This window comes from Lytechinus variegatus, chromosome 1 (genome assembly GCF_018143015.1).
Source record: "Lytechinus variegatus isolate NC3 chromosome 1, Lvar_3.0, whole genome shotgun sequence".
In the NCBI taxonomy this organism is placed as follows: Eukaryota; Metazoa; Echinodermata; class Echinoidea; order Temnopleuroida; family Toxopneustidae; genus Lytechinus; species Lytechinus variegatus.
Window position 1 is genome coordinate 20,507,341 of NC_054740.1, and position 27,120 is coordinate 20,534,460.

Here is a 27,120-nt window from a genome sequence, read left to right on the forward strand (position 1 = left end):
CTGCTGCGGATCACACCGTGCACCGTTGCCGTTGTTGGCATACAAGCGCAAAGCAGCGGCTCAAATCGCGATATTTTGCGACTGGTAAATACGTCTGTAATGATGATGACGTCATCCAAGATGGCAACTTTCGTTGACCAACGAAAGGATCGAAGATGACGATGTTTCGATCATTATGTCAAAGGAATTAGCAGTATCTGCGGTCTAAGGTACGATATTTCTGAATTTTGAACATTTTTTCGTAAATATGGATGTGATTTCTTTTTCATAATGTGACATTTTATGTGCAAAAAAAAAACGATCGGAAAATCGGGTTTCCACTGTTAGATCTAACGTTACTGCTAAAATATGTTGTCTGTACGTACGGGCATCCAAGCTCTTCAGTTTATGTATTGGTGAGTGAGCCAAAACAAAATACATGTACAGAGACTGAAGCTTTTGGTCTATAATACACCGTGAATCGTGATGGGCAAATGCAGCGGCTTGGTGATAGTAATTAGTAAGGTAAATTTTCAGATTTTTCCGCTATTTTTTTGAAACCCCACTCACAGGCCTGCACGACAAGGAACCATTCAGTGTGTTCTTTCATCACAAAGCTTTTGTACCAGGGCCGTGACACAAATGCCATCGTTAAGATTTGAACCCAAGACTTATAGTCAGGTGCCTTTAATTGACCACTTAGTCATGACACTGACACCTTCATCTTCAGTTGGTCACTGAGATGTGTTTATTGGTTTATATCAAGTTAAGAAAACCTCGTACATACATGTACATGTATTGCATGAACTTCAACAAGTCCCTCATCTCCCATTGCTCTTTGTATCATGTGGCTAAAGTTCACTGGAATTCTTTGATAATGTTTTTTTTTTATTACTGTCTGTCAATATGTCTGTCAAAGTACTCGATTTAAATCGACATGCATGGGTGTGCAAAGTCCAGTTCTATAAAAAGATTTTGATTGTTTTATTGTGGAATACAAAGATAATTTTATTACACTATCTACAAATATATTTTAAAATTATAAATCATTTGAATCAGCATAAATCTTGTTTAAGAAGTATGATAAACTATGATTCAATAAAGTTTCATTTCAAGTGTTTGAGCCACAACACTTCTTATTGAATTCTTGAATTTCTTTAATATTTAATGATCATAGATAATACGCCCGAGTGCAATAGAAACATCTGTTATTGGACAGACAATACTTAGTCCTTCATATGTGACCATGTGTGATAAATCTCAATGTTATCAATTGTTGACCTACATGAATATAGCTTAACTACATCTCAAGGTAACAAAGGATAAATCGTTTTCACGATCAGTTCCCTTTTATCTATTTACAAGAGGGGCAGAGGACGAAAATGTTTAAAATCTGAATGGGATTTTACAGTGTGTCTCAGAAAAAGAAACTTTTGAAATGTTTAAAAGCTTAATGGGAATTTACAGCGTGTCTCAGAACAAAAGGAAACTTGGAACTCGGGCAATACCATGGGCAAATTATATATTTAATTTACAGATTACAGTGTACAATATGTTATCATCAACATTTTTTTTCTCCTTTATAGAAGATACATATACCTAGAAAAAGGATAAGTTCACTCAGATGACCAATAACAGTTTAAAATTACAATGTCAAAATCAAGTTGCACAGACACTTTGATCAAAATTTGTTTAGGACAGGGAAAACATGCACAAGAAAGGGATGGATTGCTCATCAGTATTAATTTTTATTTATTTTATCTTCATTCTATTTCTAAAGAGATGATGTTCTGTGCATATCGCTTTTGACAGGCCACAGTCATGTCTTAAATTTCTATTGCATTCACCAAGAATGGGGTTAGAAATCAGGAAAGAATTTTTTTCTCAGAAAATTAATTTGTGTTTGATTTGTAATTAAAAATGTTTGATGATTTTGTTAACTATCTCTGAAGACGGGTTTCATTTTTTCTTGGACACATTGTATATTGATGTTTGAAAACAATCTACTAGTGTTATGGAAGGGCATTTATCCATAAATAAATAATCTACCAATCTTAGCGGTAGTACATGTTGATCAGCTCAGAGCCAGGGAAGATAGTATGCATATTTCATTAGTGCAGGCAGTTGCGCGTAATAACAGAATGGTATTCAACACCCGTTAAATCAGGAGAATTAGCCTGCAATGCCATGAGGGAGTGCTTCGTGCAGAGCTCTGCCTAAAAGTCCAGATTGGACCTTGTTGTTTGGAAGTGCCCTTTCCCAAAAGCTAACATAGAGGGCACATGTCTCCCAATCTCTAATCAGCGACAATCCACTCATCTTCGCTAGTCCAGATTGGACCTTGTTGTTTGGAAGTGCCCTTTCCCAAAAGCTAACATAGAGGGCACATGTCTCCCAATCTCTAATCAGCGACAATCCACTCTTCTTCGCTCCCCACCAAGGTCCAGTACAAAACTTTGCTGCATCAGAAAAGCTAAGCGTCAATCAAACAAGTTACACGGTAGGGGGTCAGGTGCCCTAGTCTCACACACCAAACAAGACACATTTTTACCCAAACAACTTCACCTCAAACAGGATGAAAAATGCAAAGTTGTGTGTTTTTTTACACTGTAATCATAAGACTTCGTGTTCATGCACTTAAGAAATATCTATTCAGCGCCTAATTTCTCCCTCGCCAAAAGATTCCTCCCATGAACCAAGTATTAAAGTTTGAATAAGTAGACTACACCAGTTGCAAGGAGACACCAGCTGGTAAACGTCTCTGGCTCAGGCAGTAATCAAGAGATGCTGACCCCCTCCCCCATCGTGGTCAATGGGCAGTGGAGGGTCAGGGGAAACCAGACCAGTGGCCTACAGGTACGACTAGTCTCTTGTACCAAACTTTTGCTTCCACTCAAATACAAGTTTACCCCCAAGGACGATGAAAATACACAGATGTGACCGATGTTCTTCAGAATGGACATATACCGCCATGATTATTTGATATTCAAATTTTGTTCTATTGAAATGTTCTCTTACCCAATGATTTCATCCCTTGAATAAGTATTACAGTTTATATGACTAGACTACAAAAACCAGGACCCTGTGGCTTCCATGAAATGACCTCCTGACCTCCATGATAAGGGGCAGTCAATAGTTTTTGGAGCTATTAATAGCTCATGGTTTGGACGTGGTTTGTTATGCAGTGTTTGCAGTGTATTCCATACTACGGACATCCAGCTAGTTGCTATAATTATATAATAACATTCATAAAAGATCCTAGACATGGTTTCAAAAGAAAGTTTTAAAAACATTGTATAACATTAATGAAACAATATTTCCCTTATGTTAAACATGCAATAAACCTTATTTTTAATATGCCAAGCAGATATATTTTCCTAAATGGTATTTAAATATCTTTACCTATACTAGACATTAAAAAAACATTAAGACACAAAATGATATTTTTCTAACGATTTTATAATGTTACATAATTAATATGATTTTTTTTTAAAAACGTTCGATGTTATAACCATGATATGATGATAAAAAAGTCATGTTTGTTTTCAAAATATTTCGACAATTTTTTTTTCATAATATTGTTCTGATTTTTTGATAGGAACACAATAACATTTTATTTTTATTGACATCTACATGTACCTTAATTGGATGTAAAATAGCATTTTCAAAAATGTTGTTAGAATATTACTAAACTTGAATTGAATTCTTGAAGAGTATTTTTGAAGTGTTTTCCAAAAAGTGTTTTTCAAAAATATATTAGAAACATCCTGAAGATTTTAACATAAATTGTCATTTTGAGAAACAAATTAAAACAGATATCGAGTTTATAATGTTAATACATGTACGTACATTGGATGTGATAATGAATGTTATGAAAATATGTTAGATGAGCTTTTGCCGTGGCTGTCGTCCGTCCACAATTTCAAAATGCTTCTTCGCCATTTCAAGTCCGCCGATTTCAATATTGTTTGCTTTATATTATTATGATAGCACTAGGTGGGGGATTCAAAATGTCTACACAGAATTTTGAAACTCATTTAATATGCTAATTTATGCGCATTTTTCAAAATTCACAAAAAATGCATTCTTCTTTATTTCTGTTGACCAATTTTGAATTTTTGCTTCCATCTGGTAGAGCTTCATGAAGGTCACCAAACTTCTACACAGAATTTTGAAGTTTGGAGTAGAAAATTATCTATGCTAAGTGCGAAATTCAATCATAAATCACAGAAAAGAAAATTAGTTATGCCAATTTATGCGAAATTTATTCATAAATCACAGGAAATGCCTCTTCTTCTTTATTTGTTGACCGATTTTGATTTTTTCCATCTGGTAGAGATACATGAGGTTCACTAAACTTATAGGCTACATCATTTGTTGATCAATTTTAATTTGCTTTATATGATCACTTTAGGTGGTGATACAAAATTTCAACACAGAATTTTGAAACTCATTAAATATGCAAATTTATATATTTTCAAAACTCACAAAAAATATGCATTCATTTGTTGAATGTTTTAAAAATGAATCAGAAACATCCTAATTTTGACAATTTTATGATATGATTTTTAAAGGACAAGTCCACCCCAGAAAATTGTTGATTTTTAATAGCGAAAAACTCTAACAAGCACAACGGTGAAAATGTCATCAAAATCTGATAGTTACTAACTTTCCATTAGTTTTAACAAAAGAGATATATGCTCAACTCGGACATGCAAATGAGAGAGTTTTATTGATGATGTCCCTCACTCACCATTTTTGTATTACATGTATATTGTTTGAATTATAAAATATATGTCAATTTTATTTAACAGATTTGACAATAAGGACCGAGTAGATCGAACCAATTGTTAAGTCAATGGTAATACCATATGTTCAGGGAGGAACAAAACTTTGTTTCACAAGACAACAGGGATATAATTGGAATATTTAATATTTCATATAATAAAATACAAAGTTGAGTGATGTCATCAGTCCCCTCATTTGCATACCGTCCAGGATGTGAATAAAACTGTTTTATGAACATTGTAAAGCGAGATTTAAAAATGTCTTTCTTATTGTGCATCTGATTTTGATTTAATTTTCCAGTATTCTTATTTTTTTCTCATTTTATTCAAATCAACTTTTTATGGGGCGGACTTGTCCTTTAAGCAACAGATAATTATCATGCAATGGGTGTCGAAACAGAAAACTTTCTCACAAAATTATGATAATACATTTTTTTTTTTCAAATAACAACATTTTGAAAAAAAAAGGTTTTCCTGAAGTGCGAATGAATGTACAACACACATTACTATACACAAAACTATAATGAGACATGTCTTCTAATTCATAGACATCACCATTAATGTTAAATCATATATTATATCTATAATTGCACTGCACTTTCCGCCATCATCTGGTGTTTACCAATGCGAAATGATGCTGATATTTTTTTCGAGTTATACCATATTTTTGACTTCTATTAAATGTAACATGACAAAGCTTGCGTGCGCTTGCGAAATCTTTTCTATCCAATGAACGCCCTTATATTTCTCTATTCTTAAATTTAAAGGTAATATCTACTGAAAATAATAAAAGAAAACATTTTTTGATGTGATAGAATAATTTTGATTGGCACATATACTTTTTTATATGAGAGCGCCGCTAAAACCACACAATTGTGACGATGGTACAACGTTGGAATGTAGTTTGTTCCTGGGTTGTTAGATAAATTACGTTATGCCAACGTTGGGAAAACATTCAACATTGGGAAAACGTTTGGCCATCTGGACATATTCATTAACTAGAGAATGACCAAAATTTCAGCTTATATAATATACGTGATTATGTTTACTTACCTGTTTAAAGTTTCACAAATGGAGCCTGATTAACATATAATTTTCAAGGTAATATATGGAAAATGTTATTCTGCCAGGTATCGGAAAGTTGTCTCATATAGGAATCAACAGGTTTTAGTGGATAGGTGAAGATATAGAATGATATTAGGTTTAAGATTAGGATAGGATTAGAATGGGATAGAATATTTTATCAGTGGGATAAAGTCGGGTGAACCACCTTGAAAGTACATTAAACTTTTGAAAACATTCACTTGCAACACTAGATGATACCATTGCAACACTTTCTTAACATTTTTACAATACTAAACATTAACAACGATTATATTTTCCAATTTTGTTTCAAATTATATCAAAATGTATGGTTGCAGACATTAGTATTAGAATATGTTTACAATGTTTTTTGTGTCGCTGTTTAAAGTTAGGAAAATGTATTAAAGCAATACGAAAACCATTTATGTACCTTTTCATATTATCCATACAACATTTTAATGATATTTTTTGTCTTTGCAAGTTTTAGGAACTTAATTGATGAATCAATTTTCAGAATGACATGCATGTGCACACGATGTATTTCAAATCATTTTTTTTTCAATAAAAATAATGCATATCAAACCAGGGACACGTCCCTGATCAAACTAATTGGGGCAGATATCGAATTTTCCAAATAGAGGGACACTTTCTTGCTAAAAAAAGTATTCACTTAAAAATTGAGGTCATCTTCTTGTTCCAACAAGCAAAATAATATTAGGCCAAGTAAAAAAAGAAAGTAGTGGATCGGCTTGTTTTTCGAAAGCAGTGATGAGTGAGGTCCTTAAACTATTTGCTATCTTATTATAAAAAAAAACGAGGAGATATTTTCTCGGCCCGTTTTTTACATCGTTGATGAGGGAGGTCCGTACTATTTACTTTTTTGTTGCTATTTTTTAATCAAATGATTGTCAGACCATGTCAGACTCCATTTAGGTGACCAATGCATGTTCAATATTAAAAAGTAAAAACATATAATATAATATACATATATACATGCATATAATAATAAACACAAAGTCACAAGGCTGACTGGAGGTTCATCAAAGGATAGAATTCCCGAAGTGTATATATATATATATATATATATATATATATATATTGCGTTACATGGTGATTTTTGCTTTCGCGATGCACTTTCAACTTTAAAAAAATTTATCTGACAAAGAATACACCCGATGATAGCAAAAGTATACATTTTCTGAAAGGAAATTGCACAAGAAATCCAAAATCTGCACTCAAAAATAGCATTAGGTATAACAGTGTGTAAGGCGACAGTTTTACATGGACTTGAATAGGAAAATTCTGATATATTTTTAATCTCATGGTTTTTGTCATAAAATTTTGTGTAGTCCCCCATGACAAAAATAATGCTATATTATGACAGATCACATTCAGACCTTTCTAACAATATATAATTGTGGAGGGTTCATGTTTAATTAATGATCTGAAAATTGACCCCGACTTTAGCCCCCCAAAATCATGCGTTTCAGGAATCGTATACTATATATCAGGCGTTATGTATAATGCTTGCAATACCAACATTTGTTGGGTTTTCTTTGCCTTGTACATCAGAATTTATAAGTTATTAACATTATAAAAGGAATTGATGGTACATGTAGGTACATTAACAATTCAAAGGAAAAGTAACAATTGAAATGTAAGCTACATGTACACAATTTGCTTACCGAGGCTCTTATTACAATGATCCGCCAAGTGATGATGACATGCAAGAGACAATGTCTATAGGTTCAGGAGTAAAGACTGAAACAAGTTTGCAGATGCTGTATGTACAAACATGCATAAATTTATATGACTACTGCAGCTTCATGAAAGAAGTTTCTAAAGTGCAATTGCACACATTATATCCACATAGTCTGTGTTTGATTGTTTAAAGCCATGGCGGGTTTTGATGAGTTCAAAGCCAAAATATAGTATGCAGTCCTTTGGTATGATAGCATTTAAGGTAGGCTATGTCCATTTGACCATTTCACACAGACACTTATTAATGTCAATGTGTGTATTTAGTGAAATATGTATACATGAATGTGTAATAATACATCAGTCAAGATGCTAAACCTTCTAAAATTTGGAACACATTTTCTGGATGTTTAAAGTTCATTGACCTTTTTCAGTTAATAATTTGGATGATTTGCCTTAATACTTAGCAGTATTTTCATCCCCTCAGAATTGAAGGAAGTGTTTTTTTTTGTAATAGTGCTAACAATGTGTCAATCTGGAAGAAATGTCAAAATTAAGACATTGCAAATTTATCAGATTTTTATGTTTCAACCTTATCACACAGGTCTATGACATGGTCAAATCTATATTTCAATCATTAGAAAGTAAAGTAGAGTATGTTAGCTTTAATTTGATACTAAGTTTGTAGGTTTAGGCCAAGTTTTGACAAAAATATTGATGTTTTCCCAAAATTTGCACAAAAAATGCGTTTTCCCAGTACAGGCGGCGCCGCTTCCGGCACCACCCCTCATCACCTCTGGTGTCCTGACTAAGTTCTATAAAGTCTACAGCAATGAAACTTTCCAGGCTATTGCCTTATTAATTCAGCTTTAAAATGATACTAAATTTGTTGGAATAGCCTCTATGCTTTTGAAAATAATTAAGAATTACTATAGCACGTAGCCAAAATATGTAACAGCACCACTCTTTTTTTTTTGGGGGGGGCGACCTCATGACGCATGACCGTATATATATATATATATATATATATATATATATGTGGCCCAGTGGATTAGTCTCCAGACTCTGTTCAAACAGAGGATTGTGGGTTCGAATCCCAACCATGGCGTAATTTCCTTCAGCAAGAAATTGATCCACAATGTGCTGCACTCAACTCAGGTGAGGTAAATGGGTACCTAGCAGGAAATTATTCCTTGAAACGCAGCGCGCGTATAATAGCTGCACTGCTAAAGCCAGGGTAATTATGCTGCATATACTGTAGAGCGCTTAGAGACTTCTGACACAGTAAGTGTTAAGCGCTATATAAGCAAGTATAATTATTAATGTCAAGTGAATGATTTAAACATTATTCTACATTACATATGTAACGGTAAAAAATACTTGGGGGAGGGGGCATTTTAGAAGAAAACACAATTAGAGCCGTTTTTATTACCATGGAGACATGTTCAGTTTTCCAGTGAATCTCTTTTTCAGCTCAGGGCATGGTTTCGCAATTAATTGTATATTCGTTTAATAATGTGTAATTCAATCACAATTCATTTTCCTTCATTGATATCACTTATTAAATGATTACTGAATGCACTGTTGATAGTTAGATCTAGTTGCTAACTTATACAATTTTCCATCAAATTGAATAGCTCAAGGAAGGATGAAGTTTATCAAATTTGAACAGAATTGGTAGTTGCTGGAATTATTTATATCATTTTCGATCTCTTGATGATGAAAAAACTTACTTGATTTGGTCCATCACTACGTCTACTCACCATTCCGTTTGTGACCATTTTGTGTCACATCGGTCTAATATAATAATTGCTTGATTTCCACTTTATTTTCATTCATTTTGCACAACACTTAGTCTAATTAGACCAAATGGTAAATGGACTAAATGGCTATTGGCCAACTGGTTATTAGACGGAATGACATCAAACTAGACCATGTGGTGAGAGGACGTATTGATGGTAGACCAAATAGAAAGTTGGCAAATGGACGAATTGGCATTTAGATGAATGAGAAATACTATAGGACTCCAATTATGGAGTCCATACATTCAGTGCATGTATGAATTACATTACACTGACTGCCCCTTATCATGGAGGTCAGGAGGTCATTTCATGGAAGCCACAGGGTCCTGGTTTTTGTAGTCTAGTCATATAAACTGTAATACTTTTTCAAGGGACGAAATCATTGGGTAAGAGAACATTTCAATAGAACAAAATTTGAATATCAAATAATCATGGCGGTATATGTCCATTCTGAAGAACATCGGTCACATCTGTGTATTTTCATCGTCCTTGGGGGTAAACTTGTATTTGAGTGGAAGCAAAAGTTTGGTACAAGAGACTAGTCGTACCTGTAGGCTACTGGTCTGGTTTCCCCTGACCCTCCACTGCCCATTGACCACGATGGGGGAGGGGGTCAGCATCTCTTGATTACTGCCTGAGCCAGAGACGTTTACCAGCTGGTGTCTCCTTGCAACTGGTGTAGTCTACTTATTCAAACTTTACTTGGTTCATGGGTGGAATCTTTTGGCGAGGGAGAAATTAGGCGCTGAATAGATATTTCTTAAGTGCATGAACACGAAGTCTTATGATTACAGTGTAAAAAAACACACAACTTTGCATTTTTCATCCTGTTTGAGGTGAAGTTGTTTGGGTAAAAATGTGTCTTGTTTGGTGTGTGAGACTAGGGCACCTGACCCCCTACCGTGTAACTTGTTTGATTGACGCTTAGCTTTTCTGATGCAGCAAAGTTTTGTACTGGACCTTGGTGGGGAGCGAAGATGAGTGGATTGTCGCTGATTAGAGATTGGGAGACATGTGCCCTCTATGTTAGCTTTTGGGAAAGGGCACTTCCAAACAACAAGGTCCAATCTGGACTAATCTCTGCCTAAAAGCAGACTTGAGGGGAAAGAAACTAATAATCTGATTGTTATGTATGATTCATACTACAGCTCTCCCCTCTTGTTTGTTGTGTGACTAGAATTCATAGAGTAGACTTTGTACTTTATTGAGAACTATTCGTGCAAATCAAAATATATCTGAATTTGTTGGTGTGTGTGTGTAACTGTGCATACATGGGGGTGTGTGTCTACACGAGTGTGGGCAAACGTGGGGCAGTGTGTTTTGTTTGCGTGAGCGTTAAAACCCGCTTGCTCTATGTTGAAACCACTGTGTGTTTACATGTATTGTTTGGAGGTATGGAGAAAATTTGGATGGTTTCAGCAATTTTTACAAGGGTTTTGTAATGAAGAAACGTTCTCAAAAATCCTATAAATCATGGAAATACAGTAGGTTTTTAGCAATAATGAAATATGTTGCAATAGGCCCTTTTATGGCTTTCAATAGAATTGACATTTTGCAATAGTATAGTGTATGGAGGTCTATCAAGGGCATTTTGTTTTCTTCTGATCTTCAACTTTTTCCCATTTTGAAATCTTTTCTCAACCAGTCACTTCTGTATCAATCCATCGTGACACAGGCTTTGTGTTTACTCTAGTCCTTAGTTACACGTTTCTCTTTTAAAGTCATAACCTTGATACAAAGTAGTTTGTCTTCCTAAAAAGGAAGAATGGTTGTTTAGATAATGTGAGTTGATTTGAATTGAATTCTATTGACTGGATGTCAATGGATATATACAGTCTTTGATTCAGAGAAGAGGAGGAAAAGGTTGATATAGTTGACAGAATTCGTCTAGGATAAATTAGCTTCCACTTCCTCTTCCTGTTCATTCTATTTGCTTTTAATTTCTGAGAATAGTAAATAAATGATAGTTAACCTTTTCTTAGAAAAAGTATTCCAGATCTCTTGCATGGTTATACATGTATATATTTATATTTTTTACTATTTTGATGGTTTGGTGGAATGATAATTATAAAGATTTTATCATGGAAATAAATGGGATGTAAAATATAAAAGTGATAACCAAATCAAATGTGCTGATGGAAGAAGCATCACCCCAGTACAAAGTTTTAGCTGTTTTTTTTTAAAGATTTTTTTTTCTTTTTGGGACAGTTTAAGTCTAGTTGATTATAGTACATGTAGTCATGCCTCATTTCTCAACTCATATTAACATTGACTCAGCATGACTAATGCCTTGCATGGGAAAAATACATGTGACAAAACTGCACATGCTGTACATGTTTAAGAAAATTGTACTTGTACATATGATGATTACCTACATTGCTTATAAATGAAAACTACATGTACTTATATTGTATCATGATCTCTGACACCGTTCTCACTGCCTTCCTAAAACAAGTTTAGTGGAAACTAGTTTGTTTGAATTGTACAGCAGCCACACAAACACATAAACAATGCATCAATTTTCTCCGCAAGTAATACATGTATGGACAGTCCTGTGAAGTCTCAAATTATACCATAGTCTGTTCTTTTGTCTTTTTCTTAGGTTTTACCACCAGATGGGAATACTACGTTTGATGTAGTCTTTTTAGCCAGATTGCCTGGAAATGTAGAAAACACAATTTTTATTCGCACAAGTGCTGGTACAACACCGTATCAGGTGAGAAAATAAAGAAAAATACAGTAAACTATCTCTTTTTTTATTATAAAAAGATTCCTAGATAAGATTAGGTCCTCAAAAGATTGAAATATGGAAGAACTGTCTCAGAGTGATTAAAGAAAGTTGATAAATGCTCATAAGAATTTGTCTTTAATATTTATGCTATTTCAAGAATTGAATTGGTACAACATTTTAACAAATGCATGTTGTTGTCAATGAAGAGTCAAGAGATAGAGTAGATGGCTGTTTGATCTTTTTAAATTTGCAAAGACATCTTTTTAAAAGCCATTGTTCATTGAATATATATTTTTAAAACCATTCATTTTTTCTGGGTGTTTGGCAAAGATGAAGATTGAAATATAGAGGAAACTGTCCCATAGTAATTGTTTAAGGTTAAATGCTCCTAAGAAGCTACATGTATTTCATGAGGTGTTGAATTGCTATAACAGTTGTGCAGTGTGAATAACAGAAGACGTCAGTTTGTTATATCTATTTTTGAAATCAATCATTAAATAACTATTTTAAAACCTTCATTGTCTCAGGTGTTTGGCACAGGTGTACCCAATCCATACCGATTGCGTCCGTTCTTGGGCGCAAGAGTCCCTCTCAACAGCAGCTTTTCACCTTTAATAAAAATGCACAACCCTTTTAGCTCAGGTCTCATGGTAAGTAATTGATTTATTTATGTTTTGGTTAATGCTTGGAATAATTTTGCTGACCCAATTTTATAAGTACTTTGGTTGTAAAGAGAAAAGCTGTCAACTACATTCTGTAAAGCCCTCTGTAGAATTTGCTACACAAAGATTTTGTTGCAGTATGCGAAAATTGTGAAGAAATACGTGATGCAATACAAGGAAAATTATTCCCTGAAATCCATAACAGTATTGGTCATTTTAACTTTATGACTGTGTATGTCCTCAGACTGATCTGGTGCAGATGATTTCAAATGAAATAAAATGTGCTATAACAGTGAAGTAATTGTGTTGTTTATTCTGCCAAACAGTTACACAGTGTCTGATATTAAATTTTTGTTCAATTTCAGATTTGGTATGCTTTAGTGAGGTTAGAATTGAAGGCATTTTATTTCTTCCATTCAGAGTAATCTTTTCTCCCATACACTTTATTTCCTTGATTAGATATAAGGAAATGTTACAAAATATGTCCTGTTTTGTTTATGAAAGTTTTAAATGAAGTATATCTGTTTTGTATCATTTTTTCACAGGTTACGGAAATGTACAGTAGTGGAGGAGACTTGCATCTTGAGTTACCATCAGGTTCACAGGAAGCACCCAGAAATCAGTGGGTAAGTTATCCAGGGTAGTAGGTCTTTTATCAAGAGTAGTAGGTAAGTCATTTCATCCAGGGTAGCAGGTAAGTCCTTAGATCCAGGGCAGTGGGTAAGTCCTTAGATCCAGGGTAGTGGATAAATCCTTAGATCCAGGGAAGCAGGTAAGTCCTTCGATTCAGGGTAGCAGGTAAGTCCTCAGATCCAGGGTAGTGGGTACGTCCTTAGATCCATGGTAGTGGATAAGTCCTTAGATCCAGGGTAGCAGGTAAGTCCTTCGATTCAGGGTAGCAGGTAAGTCCTCAGATCCAGGGTAGTGGGTAAGTCCTTAGATCCAGGGTAGCAGTTAAGTCCTTCGATTCAGGGTAGCAGGTAAGTCCTCAGATCCAGGGTAGTGGGTAAGTCCTTAGATCCAGGGTAGTGGGTAAGTCCTTAGATCCAGGGTAGCAGGTAAGTCCTTAGATTCAGGGTAGGAAGTAAGTCTTTAGATCCAGGGTAGTAAGTCCTATAGATCCAGGGTTGTGGGTAAGTCGTTTCATCCAGGGTAGTGAGTAAGCCCTTATATCCAGGGTAGTGGGTTAGTCCTTAGATCCAGGGTAGCAAGTAAGTCCTTAGATTTAGGCTAGTAGGTAAGTCATTAGATTTAGGGGAGTGAGTAAGTCCATAGATCCAGGGTAGTGGGTAAAGTATGATCCAAGGTAGTGAGTAATTCCTTTCATCCATAGTAGTGGTAAATTCTTCATCCAGGGTTGCAGATAAGTCCTTAGATCCAGTTCAGTGTCTGGTTGTCAAGAATAACTTGTTTTATAAAACATAGTTATTCGGTCTATTGGTACAGATCAAACTTCTTTTTTTGTACCAAAATAAAGGTTTATTAATGGAAGTAATACTATATCTTTTTTCCAATGGTTCTTCAACATAAGCAATTGCTTTTATCTAATGCTTATTTTATTCTTTTGCAGGAGATAGCACCATACCAGACAAAGTCTGTGATGAGGGCTAGTTTTGTGGGTCGGACCGAAAACAACCATACGGCATTCATCCGTATCAGGACCAACCGAACAACACATAAACAAGGCCCTCTAGAGGCAGAAGAGGGAGAGTTTCTCATGCTACCTGTAGAAGTTGAAGTTTCATCAGGTAAGGAAATACATAAAAATGTGTTTTTAAGCCCTATTGATCAAACGATTAGTGAATAGTATTCCTTCATGATCAAGGAAATTTGAACTCAGATTAATTTTATTTGTAGAGTTGGGCGTATCATTCATAATTTGAAAAGAAAAATCTCCTGATTTAATTTATTGATTGGTGAACATGAATTAAAGAAGTGCTCCCCATAGACCTTTTACTTTGGCTTGATATTCTTATAATTAGCTTGAGATAAGGTCTCACTGCTTTGCCAACAGTGCTCTGAGAAATGGCACCTATGCATTTTGAGAGATAAAGTAATCTTGAAATGTTTAAATATGTGCTATTCTTCAATATTGAGAGTGCCCTTGTTCTCACCACAGCTTCACTGTACAGTTTATTAAATAATTGGCACACAATGGTGGCTGGCTTTAGATTTTTGTGAAAGTCTTAATTGCCATTCTTTAATGTTCAATTTTGTTGAGTGTTGTTACAATGGCAGGAAAGTTAATGGTAAATTAAAAGTAGTAACTATTCATGCATCATTGCTCTGGCGTCTTGACTAGCTTGATAATGATCTGTTATGGCCATAATATGGCTTCTCCAGGATCCAGCAAGAAGGACAAATATCAAATGTTACCAGCTGAAGTGGAAACCTACGGAAGTTACAAAGTATTTAATTTAAATTGCTATACAAAATATAACGTGAAAAGTAAATAAATAATAATAGTGATATCTAATTGAGTGCGCACACCGTCCAGAGACGCTCACGGCGCTAGCACAGCAACGGTTCCTTTAGATACAAATAAATAACTCTCTAAGTCTTACTGTCAATGATGAAGAGTTACATGGAGCAAATATCCTCTAAAATCTCCTTTTGTCCCAAGCCAAATATGTTTTCACAATGTTTTTGTAAGTCTACTATTCGGTTTAGTTATACGTTTTGCCAGGGAATACTACAGGTATAGAAGTACTGCCCTGACACAAGGAAGCAACTCTGTGGAATGAATTTCTTAAAAAGTGAGGAAATGTGACTTTGTTTTATGTGAAAATATTACATCACACATTATATCAAAGAGTTACTTGCTTTTGAAATGCTTGGATTTCGAAAATAAGAAAAATGATTATTATTCTTCTTTCATATAATGCTTAATACATTGGAATGACGTCACTAAGAGCTTTACAGGTATATCATTAGGTGTTATGTGTCTCCATTTAATAGCATGGTGTAGAACATACAGAAAATATCCCAAATAAAGAAAAAAGTTAGTTTTGAAATGAATGAGGGTTGCTTCCTTCTGTCACTGGAGGGTAGTATAGGATGTATGTATTAGCGCTATCATATCCATTGCCATGCCTACATACCAGGGGAATAGAAAACATGTGCTTCATATTTATGTATCTTTTTAATGATCATCAAGCCTTTTTATCAGCATCATCAAGCTAGAATACTGGAGCCAATATTCTATCTACATACTAGAGTATCTTTATACAGATGAAAGACAACTTCAATTAAAAATAAAAGAAAAAGTAGTCAAACCCTGGGTTTGATGATGTTTTTCTTTATTTTTTATTCCTCCAAAATTAAAGAGAAAATATTGATTCTTGGTCTGCTATAAATCATTCTTCTAAAACACATAGTGAAGGAAATATATATGGATAGTAGACTCCAAGATTGAATATTTGTTTCCTTATTATTTTAGTCACGCATTTACATCTTTACATGCATATATGTAGGTCTGTGTAGTCATTTAAAATGTAGGCCTACTGAAACTAGTGAATAATTACTTCAGACCAGGTGGGTGTTTCATAAAGCTGTTCGTAAGTTAAGAGCAACTTTAAAAATGACTGGTGAACCTTTCTTATGGGCTAAATAATCACCAATAAACATTTAATGGTGAATGTCATTCTTTTACCACAAGAAAGGATCACCATTCGTTTCTCAAGTCACTCTTAACCCTAAAAAGACTGGGGGGGCTGATTCAGCCCCCCTCGACATTTTTCGCAATAAATCCGCCGCTTGAAATTTTTTGACCGCGTCGCTCGCTGACATTTTACTTTCAAGTCTCGCGCAACTTTTGAGACCAAAATTGTGACCCCCGGGTACGCGGTTCCAAAATTACGCAACATTTCGTAAGTGCATGCAGATTCAAAATTACTCAAAAACGTGAATTTGTGTACAAATCCAATGCAAGTAGAGTTTTTAGCCAAAATTCATAAATGTATCATTATTTTTCCTTTTACTGCTTAAAATCAATTAAATTTATCTTTTTAATGGTCAAAATGAAGTCCCCGACAATTTCCATTGAAAAAACAATAAAAAACAAAAAGTCAAAATACAAAGAAATACATAAGAAATTTAGAAAACATAAGAAAATAAATGTGATGTTGAAATTTTTAAAAATAAATTTGATCAGATGCCAATCTAGAGTATGTGAAACAAAAATTAGCATTTTAGGGGCATTATTTTATTAATTAGATCAAAATTATGATTTTACGCATAAATTAGCATAATTAATGAGCAATGAGATTTTTTTTACAGAATTTGATATTATAGTTTTGTTGATAATGCCATGGGTAAGGCGCATGCCAAATTTCGGTCGACAGCCAAGATTATAAGGGGGGCTGAATCAGTCCCCCTCCCAGTCTTCTAGGCGTTGAAATAGCCCAGTCTATTTAGGGTTAAACTTACAAACAGCTTTATGAAATGGCCCCCTGGATAAACTGTATTTTCAGGGATTAAATCGGAGTGTTCCTTTAGTCAGGCACATTGCATACTGTCATCCTGACTAAGCATTGCATAGGGCTGTGGTACCTGGGAGATTGTAAAGTAATAGGAGAAGTTTGCTTATGTCATGGTAGCCCAGCCATTGATACGTCTGTATAAACATGGACCAACGCTGGTAACACCTGACAAAGCGAAGAGACAGACGCTTGCTTGGTTTACAACCAGATGTGCAAAGATGTGTTTTACCAGGGTCTAGTAATCACAATGCATTGTAATCAATCGTGTGGCTGAGTTTTACAATTGATTGAATTGATTTTTATGTGTTGACAATTATGCTTATGAAGTGTACAATCAATTGGTATGATTTGTGTATTTTTCCAGGGTGTCTCCTTTTTATTACCCACACAGTGTGTGCTCTCTACTGTTATTACAGACATTATTACTCATATTTTGTTGTATTTTATTGGGGGAAGGTGTTGTAAACACAAGGCCGTATGATATTGATCAGAATTTTAGTGTAAAAGAGAATTGTGTTCAACTTCATTTCTAGCATTTAAGAGCAATAATGAAAGGGTGTATGAAGAAGTATGTTGTCTTTGCTAGAAATTCAGTAAGAAAACTGACAGTGATTACAATACACAGTTACTTCCATAAATGGTGCATTGATCACAAAGAAATAGTCTCTATTTTAATTTCCTATTTGTTGGCCCAGAAATGAGCTTTGGTGATACAAGGAAAACATTCAAAATATCAAGTTCTCTAATTGAAGAGAGCATTGATGAGGACATTGGCTGGTACTTAATGAAATTCATTCTTCAGCTTTAGACAGCCCGAGGCCCTGGGTTATAAGCAGTATCGATGCCTGAAGATGTTGTTATACCATACATGCTGCTACTATGGCAACCACTGAAATCAAATATGAAGCTTTTATTGAAATATGAGCAGTGAAGAAGGCCAAAAGAAATTGCCTTGCAAATAAGAAGACATAAGAACATGCAATGTAGACTACATACAGTACATACTGCATTGATGTAAATGTGTTCCATGTTATTCTGAAATAAATTAACACTGAATTGAATTAATTGTATTAATTGTAGGTGTGGGTTTTTAGAATATTCCCTGTTAATCATGTTTTATATCATGTTCATGAATATTTAATCATTGTTTAGTGAAAACGTAAAAATTTTCATCTGTCCCACTTCAATTGATATAGAAGATCTGTCAAAAGTAAAAGATAAGCAAAAGTAATACAAAGTGTCAATGTTTCTCTATGTGCAATACTCAATTTGTTATGATGATAATGTGAATAATAAAAGGATAGTTAAATATGATATTAATAGTAATGATGAAAATAATAACAATCAAATCTTAGATAAATTATGATAATGAATCAAATAGTAAATGGTTATAAAATGATTTTATTACAATGATGACTGATTTGGCAAGAACGTATGTATGTATTTACCCCAGGCATGTGATTATTTTTTTTTGTGTGTGTTTCTAATTCCCGTTTCTCATTATGTTGTAATTTTTATGTATATTTTTGTATTTGTCTGAAAAATCTGTAATTCGGCCTTTGGGCCGCGAATGATTTCTTTTGTTCAAATAAACCATTTCTATTCTATTCTAATGATTGAAATTAATTAAACATTGATCAAACAAGAAAGGTGATAGACTTTGAAGTAGATGAAGTACAATTATAAGAGCTCTGTTAATCATTTATCAATACATTTTTCTAAGATGTAGAATACTTTGTCATCGAAAGAATGAATTTGATTAAGTCTTAATAGACACTTTTCTTGGATTGTGTAGTACCATTATAAGAGCTTTATTAATCATTTATCATAATTAAAAATATAGGATGTGCAATGCATTTTCATAGAATGACTTTGATTAAGTCTTAATAGACACTTTTCTGTGAGTGTGTAGTAGCTGTTTAATGAATCATGAATCAGTATGCTATAGGATTGTAACATGGGTCATGCTAACCTTTTTTCTAATGATTTTTCCATCTGTTTCCCTCACTATTTCCACATGTTTTTGTGTTTTTCTGGGTGTTAATCTGTGATAACATTGTTTATATTTTTCAGTTCCTGGTATTTATTCTTCTCTGGAAATGATGGACTTTGGAACTCTACGCACCCAAGATGAACCAAAAACCATTCCCCTTTATTTACTAAATACGGGTCCAAAAGTCGTGCATATATCGGTAAGTTACTGATTAATTATTTCTATGACATGAATAAACCAATCCCATCTTTAGACTTCCTGTTGGTCCAAACTTCATGTATGCATTGATAAGTGTCATTTTCATCAAACCAAATTTTTGTGATATAAACTGATAACATTCTTCTTCTGGATATTAATACATTGTAATACAAACATTAATCATTGTTTATCATTGATGAATCGCTGTGTTCATGATTGTGGTATTTCATTTTATTTAGAATACTATCCCAACCCTCCTGCATATTACATTAGAATATTTTTATGTAGAAGAGCAGTGGATCAAATTATTCATCATCTAGCATGTTTTCACCTAGATATTCTTTGTTTTGCACCACATATGAAATAATTAGAAAAAAATTCTGATAGCATTCAGCTCTCATATAGAGAGAGCCCCCCCCCCCCTCGCACCTTGACACAAAAACCCTTCTTAAAACTTGTCTGTAAGAATGTCATGCTAAAAATGCAATAATCATGAACATCCCTTAAAGGTAAATGCTAGTTTTGGTAACAATATCAAAATGAGTTCGTACAGAATCCAATGAAATGACCACCAAAGTGTCTGTTTGTATAAGTAAAACATATGTGCCACAGGATTCTGGAAATCTGCAAATAAGCACAGAATTCAGGTAGAGCGTCGGGCCCGACATTCGAAGCAATAATTATACACTGTCCCACGTGCGCTTATCTGTGTTGGGGATCTTCAGTCTGAACATTTTTCAGCGTAGATTTCAAGATTTCACAAAGTTCAGTTTATGTAACTGTACCAGATCTAGATCTTCGATGACATTCTGACAATTAAGTCTTGTATTACAGATTTTCTCATGAAATCAGTGTTTACTGCAACTACTGGAATTTCTCTTTAACTGGTTCCAATCTTTTTTTTCCTGTATATTTACCTTTCAGTCTGTATCGTTAGTTAGAGCAAACCAGGCTATTTCAATAGATTTCAGTCCGTTGGGGTTGCGGCCATCAGACACACACATCAGGGTTGCCAATGTGACCTTTCACCCTAGAAGAGCCAATCATACGAGACTGTGGTCAGGAAAGATTATTATCAAGACAAAGGAAAAAGGCTTTAAACTTCTGATTCCATATCAAGCACATGTACTGCAAGGGTGAGTAAGAGTTGATGAATAATACCAGAAATGGAGTCTATACCGCTGGAGAAATCCTCCCAACCTTATTACAGGTGATTGGTCGGCCCAATGTCAAGGCCATGGACGTGAAATGTATCACTGAGCCTGTTTTTCACTCCATCCCTAAACAATACAATTTTAAGTTTCATGTTTGAATATCGGTACAGTGGAATAAAACATTTGTCCTTATCTTAGTTTTATGGGGTGTGTTCCTTAGGAGATTCATCAATTTGGGGATTTGCAAGTCGTAGAAAAACAAATATGATTAGTAATAATTTTACATTGGTATTTGTAAGGCATTGAATTATTCAAAATTCATTATTGAATGGATTGAATTTTTTATTTTTAAAAGACAGCTTCACATAGGATTGGTATCTGTATCATCTGTCATTTTTTGGGGTGAAATTCTATTAATCTGTATGTGATGGGTTGATGAATTTATGAGGTATTTGTAAACCAACACTTCACTTTAAAAGCTCCATATCTATGTAAATTTAGTCTTTATTATTAAGTATTATGGTATGCTTGTAATGATTATTAAAACATGTTTTTATTCTAATTTTTCCTTTTTGTTTTTCAGGATTCTTCGATACAGTAGGAACAACACCTTGTTTTATCTGTCAGACCCACCTCCAAAAGATACAGCAGAGAGGAACTTATCACTCACAAATCTATTCAACTTCTCAATAGTTCTACATAGTATGAAACTAGTGGATGATGCTAAAGAGGTTTTTAGTGTGAGTATAATGACCCAATGACACTTTTTAATGTTTTTTTTTTACCAATCAGCTCCCCCTGCCTACCTCTGATAATTGGTATTTGTAATATTCCATATATTGTTTTATTAAATATTTCAGAATATGATGTAGATCTGTCCTGGAATTGAATGAAGTTTCTTGAAGTACACACAGTTTTACAATATAGTCAAGAAATAAAATATCAAACTAAATTCATAGAAATAGATGTAGAGATATTTGAATTTTCCAGAAAAGATTTTCTTTGGTGTCACAAATGTGTAAGTCTTCTTTGCAGGATTTATTTTATTCATTTTATTTTTGATTATTTATTTCATTATTTCTGTATTTATTTATGTATTTATTATTATTATTACTATTTTTTTTTTTTTGGGGGGGGGGCATTTCTTGGCAAGAATTCTATAAGATTTTTGCCATTGCACTAACAAAGTTCCCAGCGACTAGATTATCCAATTGAAGTCAAACATGCATGCACATGTTCTATGGGAGATTGGACTTATTAAAATAATTACTTTATTTTTGTTCATAGGTGATGAATGTCAGTTTACCAGTATCCATAACACCGCAAGAAACCTATAGTGATTTGGTGTTACGCTTCAATCCAGCAAACGCATCTCAACCTGTGTCTGCTACACTGAAACTTAACACCAATGCTTCAGTGTTTACGGTTCCTATCTATGCCTATACGGGCAAGTTAAAAGTAAGTTCACATTTTATTGCATTTTACACCTCCTGATATCATTAATACTTTAGTTTTAAAAGTCAGGTAGTCTCAGTTTACTCAATGTTTTTATGAATTCAAATTCAATTTTTTTTTTTCAACAATACTCATCAAAAAGTCAGAAGACTAGCAATGTGAGTTTACAATAAAAAACAACAGAAAAAAATAAATATATAGTGATCAAATATTTCTTGATTTGCATGATCATCATCATTGATTCATGTTCTAAGCTTTTAAGGTAATGCTTTTGCTTGAAATGTCATTTCAACTGTTAGAAGAGGCTTCTTGAAGCATTACTCATCATATTTTTTAAAAAGATGATAATGAGAAGTACACCTTTCTTAGAGCTTTAGTCTATCATTAAATTTTCAGATGTCTGTGCCCTAAGGCTTTTGATGAAGAAGGATTTCAATATGTGTACATACATCTTGAATCAATTTTTTTCTGTATTTCTCTACTATAGTGGATAAGAATTACTTATTTTGGTTGATTTTTAATTTAGCATTTTAATGATTTTACTGTGTAAGTAGTTCTTGATAATTTTGTTTTTTCTTGTAATAAAAAGAAATTATATTGTCCCCTGAATTATTCACTGTCTCAAGTAGTATGTATTTATTCTTGTTAATTTAAGAAGGTTATCTACTAATGAGTCATTTCGCATTGCTAGCTAGTATCAATGCATTGCAATGGGGAAATAGAATATACCTACTCCTTTTAGTAATATTTCAGGAGTCAGATAAAGATCAGTTCATTTTTGTAAAATTCCAAACATGCATCTCCAACTGTTTTTGATGAAGATCATGTTCAAAATTCACAATTCTTTCATGTATATTTCTCATTCTTTTGTTTTAATGAATAGTTTGCAGTAAGCTCTGATAAGGACAAGGTTGACTTTGGGACAATGAGTGTAACAGATACAAGAACAACAACAATAGAAGTAGTCAACAATAATCCAGTAGAGGTAAGATAAATATTGACTTGGTATTCATTCACTAATCTTGCATTTGATGAAGTTTAATATTACATACACAGAGAGAGGTCAAGGAATACGTAGATCGGTTGTCTCTTGCATTACAAATCGAATTATGACAGCGATTATATTTATCACTTTGCAGTTTAATTTTGCTGAAAATTATATTTTTGTAATTCTAATCCCTTAATTTCTTGCTTGCTAAAATTTATCAAAGTAAAATGATAGTGACAGCTGTGTGATTATGCTACACTTGACTAAACATTTCATATTATTCTTACTTCCACTATGAAAATTAAAGATTTGTTATCTTAATTAATGTGAATTTGCAGTAACTGAATTATGAAAGTTGATTCTTAAAAGTATATTGATTTATAAATATGTTGCACATTTTCTTCCATTACAGGTTCCATTAGAGATGTTTTCATGTACGTTAGAGAAGTGTTTTATGTTACTGAGGAGTATTGAAAGAATAGATGATAGCAACATGGATGGAAGTGAAGATACAGTCATACCCTCACCCAAAGCTGTAAGTCAATCCTTTGATATAATTACTAATGAATATTGTAGTTCCTTCTTGCTTTGTCACCTTGTTCTAAAGGCAGCAGTTTATATAGTTGGTAAAATAAGTTAATTCCATGACAATCCTTTTAGTCGTTTGACCCCTCATTTTCTTCATTTTTACTTTACTTCAAAATACTGCTGAAGCCATGATAATCTGCGAGCTTTACAACCTTTTATGTGAACTAGAAAACAGACAGCCATTTGAAGAAGGTCTACATATAGGGGATGGGATGTATGTATGAAACTGCTTTATAGCATTAGATGAAATCTGGAATAACACAGTAGTTGAAATCATGTTATATTGCACTTGATTTGACTCAAGGGAATAGTTAATGTGGCCCAAACTAATAATCCATGTGACATGTTCTTCGCTCTGTGAAATTGACAACTTTGAACTCTTTGAATCATCCCTCAAAACTCACTTATTTCAGCAGATGTGTAGTACTTAACTTAATTGGATTAGCCTTCACCTCTGAATGTTCTTTTAACAAATGTTTTGCATTGTAAATGCTGTGGATCATCATCATCTTAAGATAGTAAAATGGCTTGAAACGAGTGTTTGACTGCTACATGTAAGAAAGCATTAAACTTGGCACCTCCATAATTTGACATCAGAATATTTTTTATTGTATCTTTCAGGTTGTTATACCAGCAGGTCACGTAGCAAACTTTGTTGTGACGGTGACTGCACCATTGACTGAAGGTCAGTTTGTTGGTGAGGTCATCTTCAAGACGGCGTATGAAGAGAAAAGAATCATGGCCACCTTGAAGACTGTTGAAGGGTACCTTAGCGTACGACCAGATTACATCACTATGAAACCATCATTCCCGGTAAATGCATCATTTTGTTAAATATGTACATTTCTTTTAATACTGCATTCAGGGGAGCATTTCATCAACATCTTTTATTTGACAAGTTATCAGATCTGACAAATTCCCTTAACATGTCCTTTCATGATTAGCTCCCCCAAAGTTTTTTTTTAAAGTATATTGTTTTCTGTTTTCATACATAGAAATCATTTATTTTGCATGAACAACTTTATGATCACACATAAAGAATAAATACAAGTCATAGGATAAAGAGAGCCACATGGATGACAGGAAAGGAACTACAACACGAAGGTCTTCATTTTTTTTTATTGAGAGATGTATTTGTGAGTTAAAGTCTTTAATGTGCCATCAGTTACATGAAGTGACACCAATCTTCTCCTTATTCATATTTCTCTAGGGTTACACTCAGTCTCAGAGTATCACAGTATCTAACAGCTTCAGTCACAGGCTTAGAATAGAGAGTATAGCACCAGACCCTCCGGATGATAGGTTCTACTACAAACCACCTGTCAAAGTAACCAGCGTTGAAGTAGATGCACACAAGAAACAAAAGGTAAGATGTTTATTTGATCTCGTAATAGTTGTTTCTGTCTTTAAATTTTTGGAAGACATATTCATTAGAGTTAACAGCAAATGCCTTCATGAAAATATTTAATTTCTTATTGTGTACATTTCATATGTAACAAGCGATGTAAACATTCTTATTTAAAGATATTTTTCAGGTATCTGGAGTTGTATCCCCCAAAATGAGAATTCTGTTAAGTGCTATTCACACTATTGCTAAATTAGTTTAAATGTCAAATGCAGGTAACAGACATGCCAACCCTCCCGATTTGATCGGGAGGCTCCCGAAAATTCATTCCAACTCCCGCCCTTACGATTACCATCCTTATCCTCCCGAAATTACAATTTTTTTGCATTCATCAAAGTGGATTGAAAGTACATGTATCGTCTGCTAACTGTAGCATGTAGTAACTCCATTACGTTCGCTGCTACTAAATTCTGTGTGAAAGGCAAACAAATACGGAGCAGTGAAAAGCTGGTGCATGTGATATGCCCAACGGGAATCCACTGTGCACCAGGCCGGTAGGCCCGGCTAGCTTCGCGAGGCGTGTGCGCTCGCTGCCGCTGGATTTGTCGAGTCGTGCGGTGGAGTATCAGTGCGAGATTTCGGCGTATAACTATTGATGGGTTCATATCGACACGAAAAGGCGGACAATCAACAAAAGAAGACCAAGAAATGGTCTCAGAAGTATAAGACTGAATACAGTCCAGTACCAGAGGAATTCACCATGCATTTTGCACAGATTGCAGCGTGGACATTTCAGGGAATACGGACATTGCGAAGACGATTTCTTCCAGCTTTTACCCTTGATTTCACCAAGCAAGGGACCAGCGAGGAGGAAGACGATATCTGCGCTGAGCTTTTCTATACTGGATTATTATAATTCCTCCCTATTATCATTGTTGAACAGGTACTTTTCCTCTATTGTCCCCTCATTTTTTTACATGTAAAATGCATATTTTTCTTTAATTTTTATGTTAAAAAGTGGAAGCAATGTTTTTTTAAAAACATGTGAAATGCTCCAAAATAAGGGTCAGATTGCACCAGAGAGCATCTAGAAACCCAGAGCTTCCTGGACCCCGTCCGCAAGGGTCGAGCGGTTGCAAATCCTCCCTAATTCTGATTTCCAAAAGTTGGCATGTCTGAGGTAAATGTTGTTCAAGGATGTGTATCTCTTGATAATTTCATTAAAAGACATGAATTGAATCTAAGGAATTGTGAAAGAAATGCAGTGACATAAGTTTTCGCAAGTTTCATGATTGATGTAAATCTTTTTTTTTTACAGATTGGGAGAATAGTATTTGATTCTAGGAAGCAGTGTGCTACCGACTGTTATGTAGGTTTACCACCAAACTCACAACGTAAGTTTATTATTAACACTATTTAATAGAGTGATGGACATGTCTGTACTCTTAATTTATTTATAAATCTTTATTACCCTATCATGATAATTTTTATGGGCAATAACAAGACCCTTTACCTCTTGAAGAAGAATGGTATGAAAACTGTTTTAGTTTTGCAGCACTATCCAATGGGGGTGGTGTTCTCATAAATTAAATTAAGACAAGAAGAATTTTAGTCCACCCTGTATTATTGAGTGCTTGGTTTACCTGCCTTATTCAATATTCATGACAAAGATTATGATCTACCTCAAATTCTATTGAAATTAAGTTTATACTGATCTCTCACTTCATTGAGAAAGTACTGTCTTGATGCCTATCTGAGCAGGGTGTAATGGCTAATGCTTTGCAAATAAGTTTTTTTGGTGGGGGGTAGAGAAATTTGCAAGAAAATGATAGAAATGATTGAAGAATGTACTTTAAATATATTACTCAAATTAAAGAGGTTGATGTGTTTGATTGTGTGATACTAAATTTGTGACAGTAGACACATGCACTTTTCAAGTATTACAGCTTTTATAATTTTGAGGGAAGGTAAAGAATAGTCTCTTTGATTGTCTTTGTCATTTTTCCCTACAGAATCTGAGATGTGGTTATCATCGCTTGCGTTACCTGAAGAAACTCAGGACATTGACAAGCTTTCTTACAACTATCTACGTAATAAATGGTACAAGATGGTAGAATCAGGGCAAACTAGGTCAGTAAACATGCTATGAGTTTGCAGCTAAAAATGTATTTTATTT

At 34.1% G+C, this 27,120-nt stretch overlaps 1 protein-coding gene across 2 annotated transcripts in view; it reads left to right on the top strand.

Moving 5' to 3' along the window:
- Positions 1 to 27,120, top strand: part of LOC121408699 (transmembrane protein 131-like) — a 69,011-nt gene that overhangs the window by 25,904 nt on the left and 15,987 nt on the right. For both annotated transcript variants that reach the window (XM_041600261.1, XM_041600272.1), the window contains exons 6-19: positions 11,952 to 12,065; positions 12,608 to 12,730; positions 13,288 to 13,368; positions 14,313 to 14,490; positions 19,297 to 19,415; positions 20,339 to 20,550; positions 21,152 to 21,308; positions 21,856 to 22,026; positions 22,907 to 23,008; positions 23,424 to 23,546; positions 24,221 to 24,412; positions 24,810 to 24,965; positions 26,263 to 26,338; positions 26,957 to 27,074. In XM_041600261.1, coding sequence (XP_041456195.1) covers positions 11,952 to 12,065; positions 12,608 to 12,730; positions 13,288 to 13,368; positions 14,313 to 14,490; positions 19,297 to 19,415; positions 20,339 to 20,550; positions 21,152 to 21,308; positions 21,856 to 22,026; positions 22,907 to 23,008; positions 23,424 to 23,546; positions 24,221 to 24,412; positions 24,810 to 24,965; positions 26,263 to 26,338; positions 26,957 to 27,074 — 1,922 coding nt within the window. The remainder of the gene's footprint in view (positions 1 to 11,951; positions 12,066 to 12,607; positions 12,731 to 13,287; positions 13,369 to 14,312; positions 14,491 to 19,296; positions 19,416 to 20,338; positions 20,551 to 21,151; positions 21,309 to 21,855; positions 22,027 to 22,906; positions 23,009 to 23,423; positions 23,547 to 24,220; positions 24,413 to 24,809; positions 24,966 to 26,262; positions 26,339 to 26,956; positions 27,075 to 27,120) is intronic.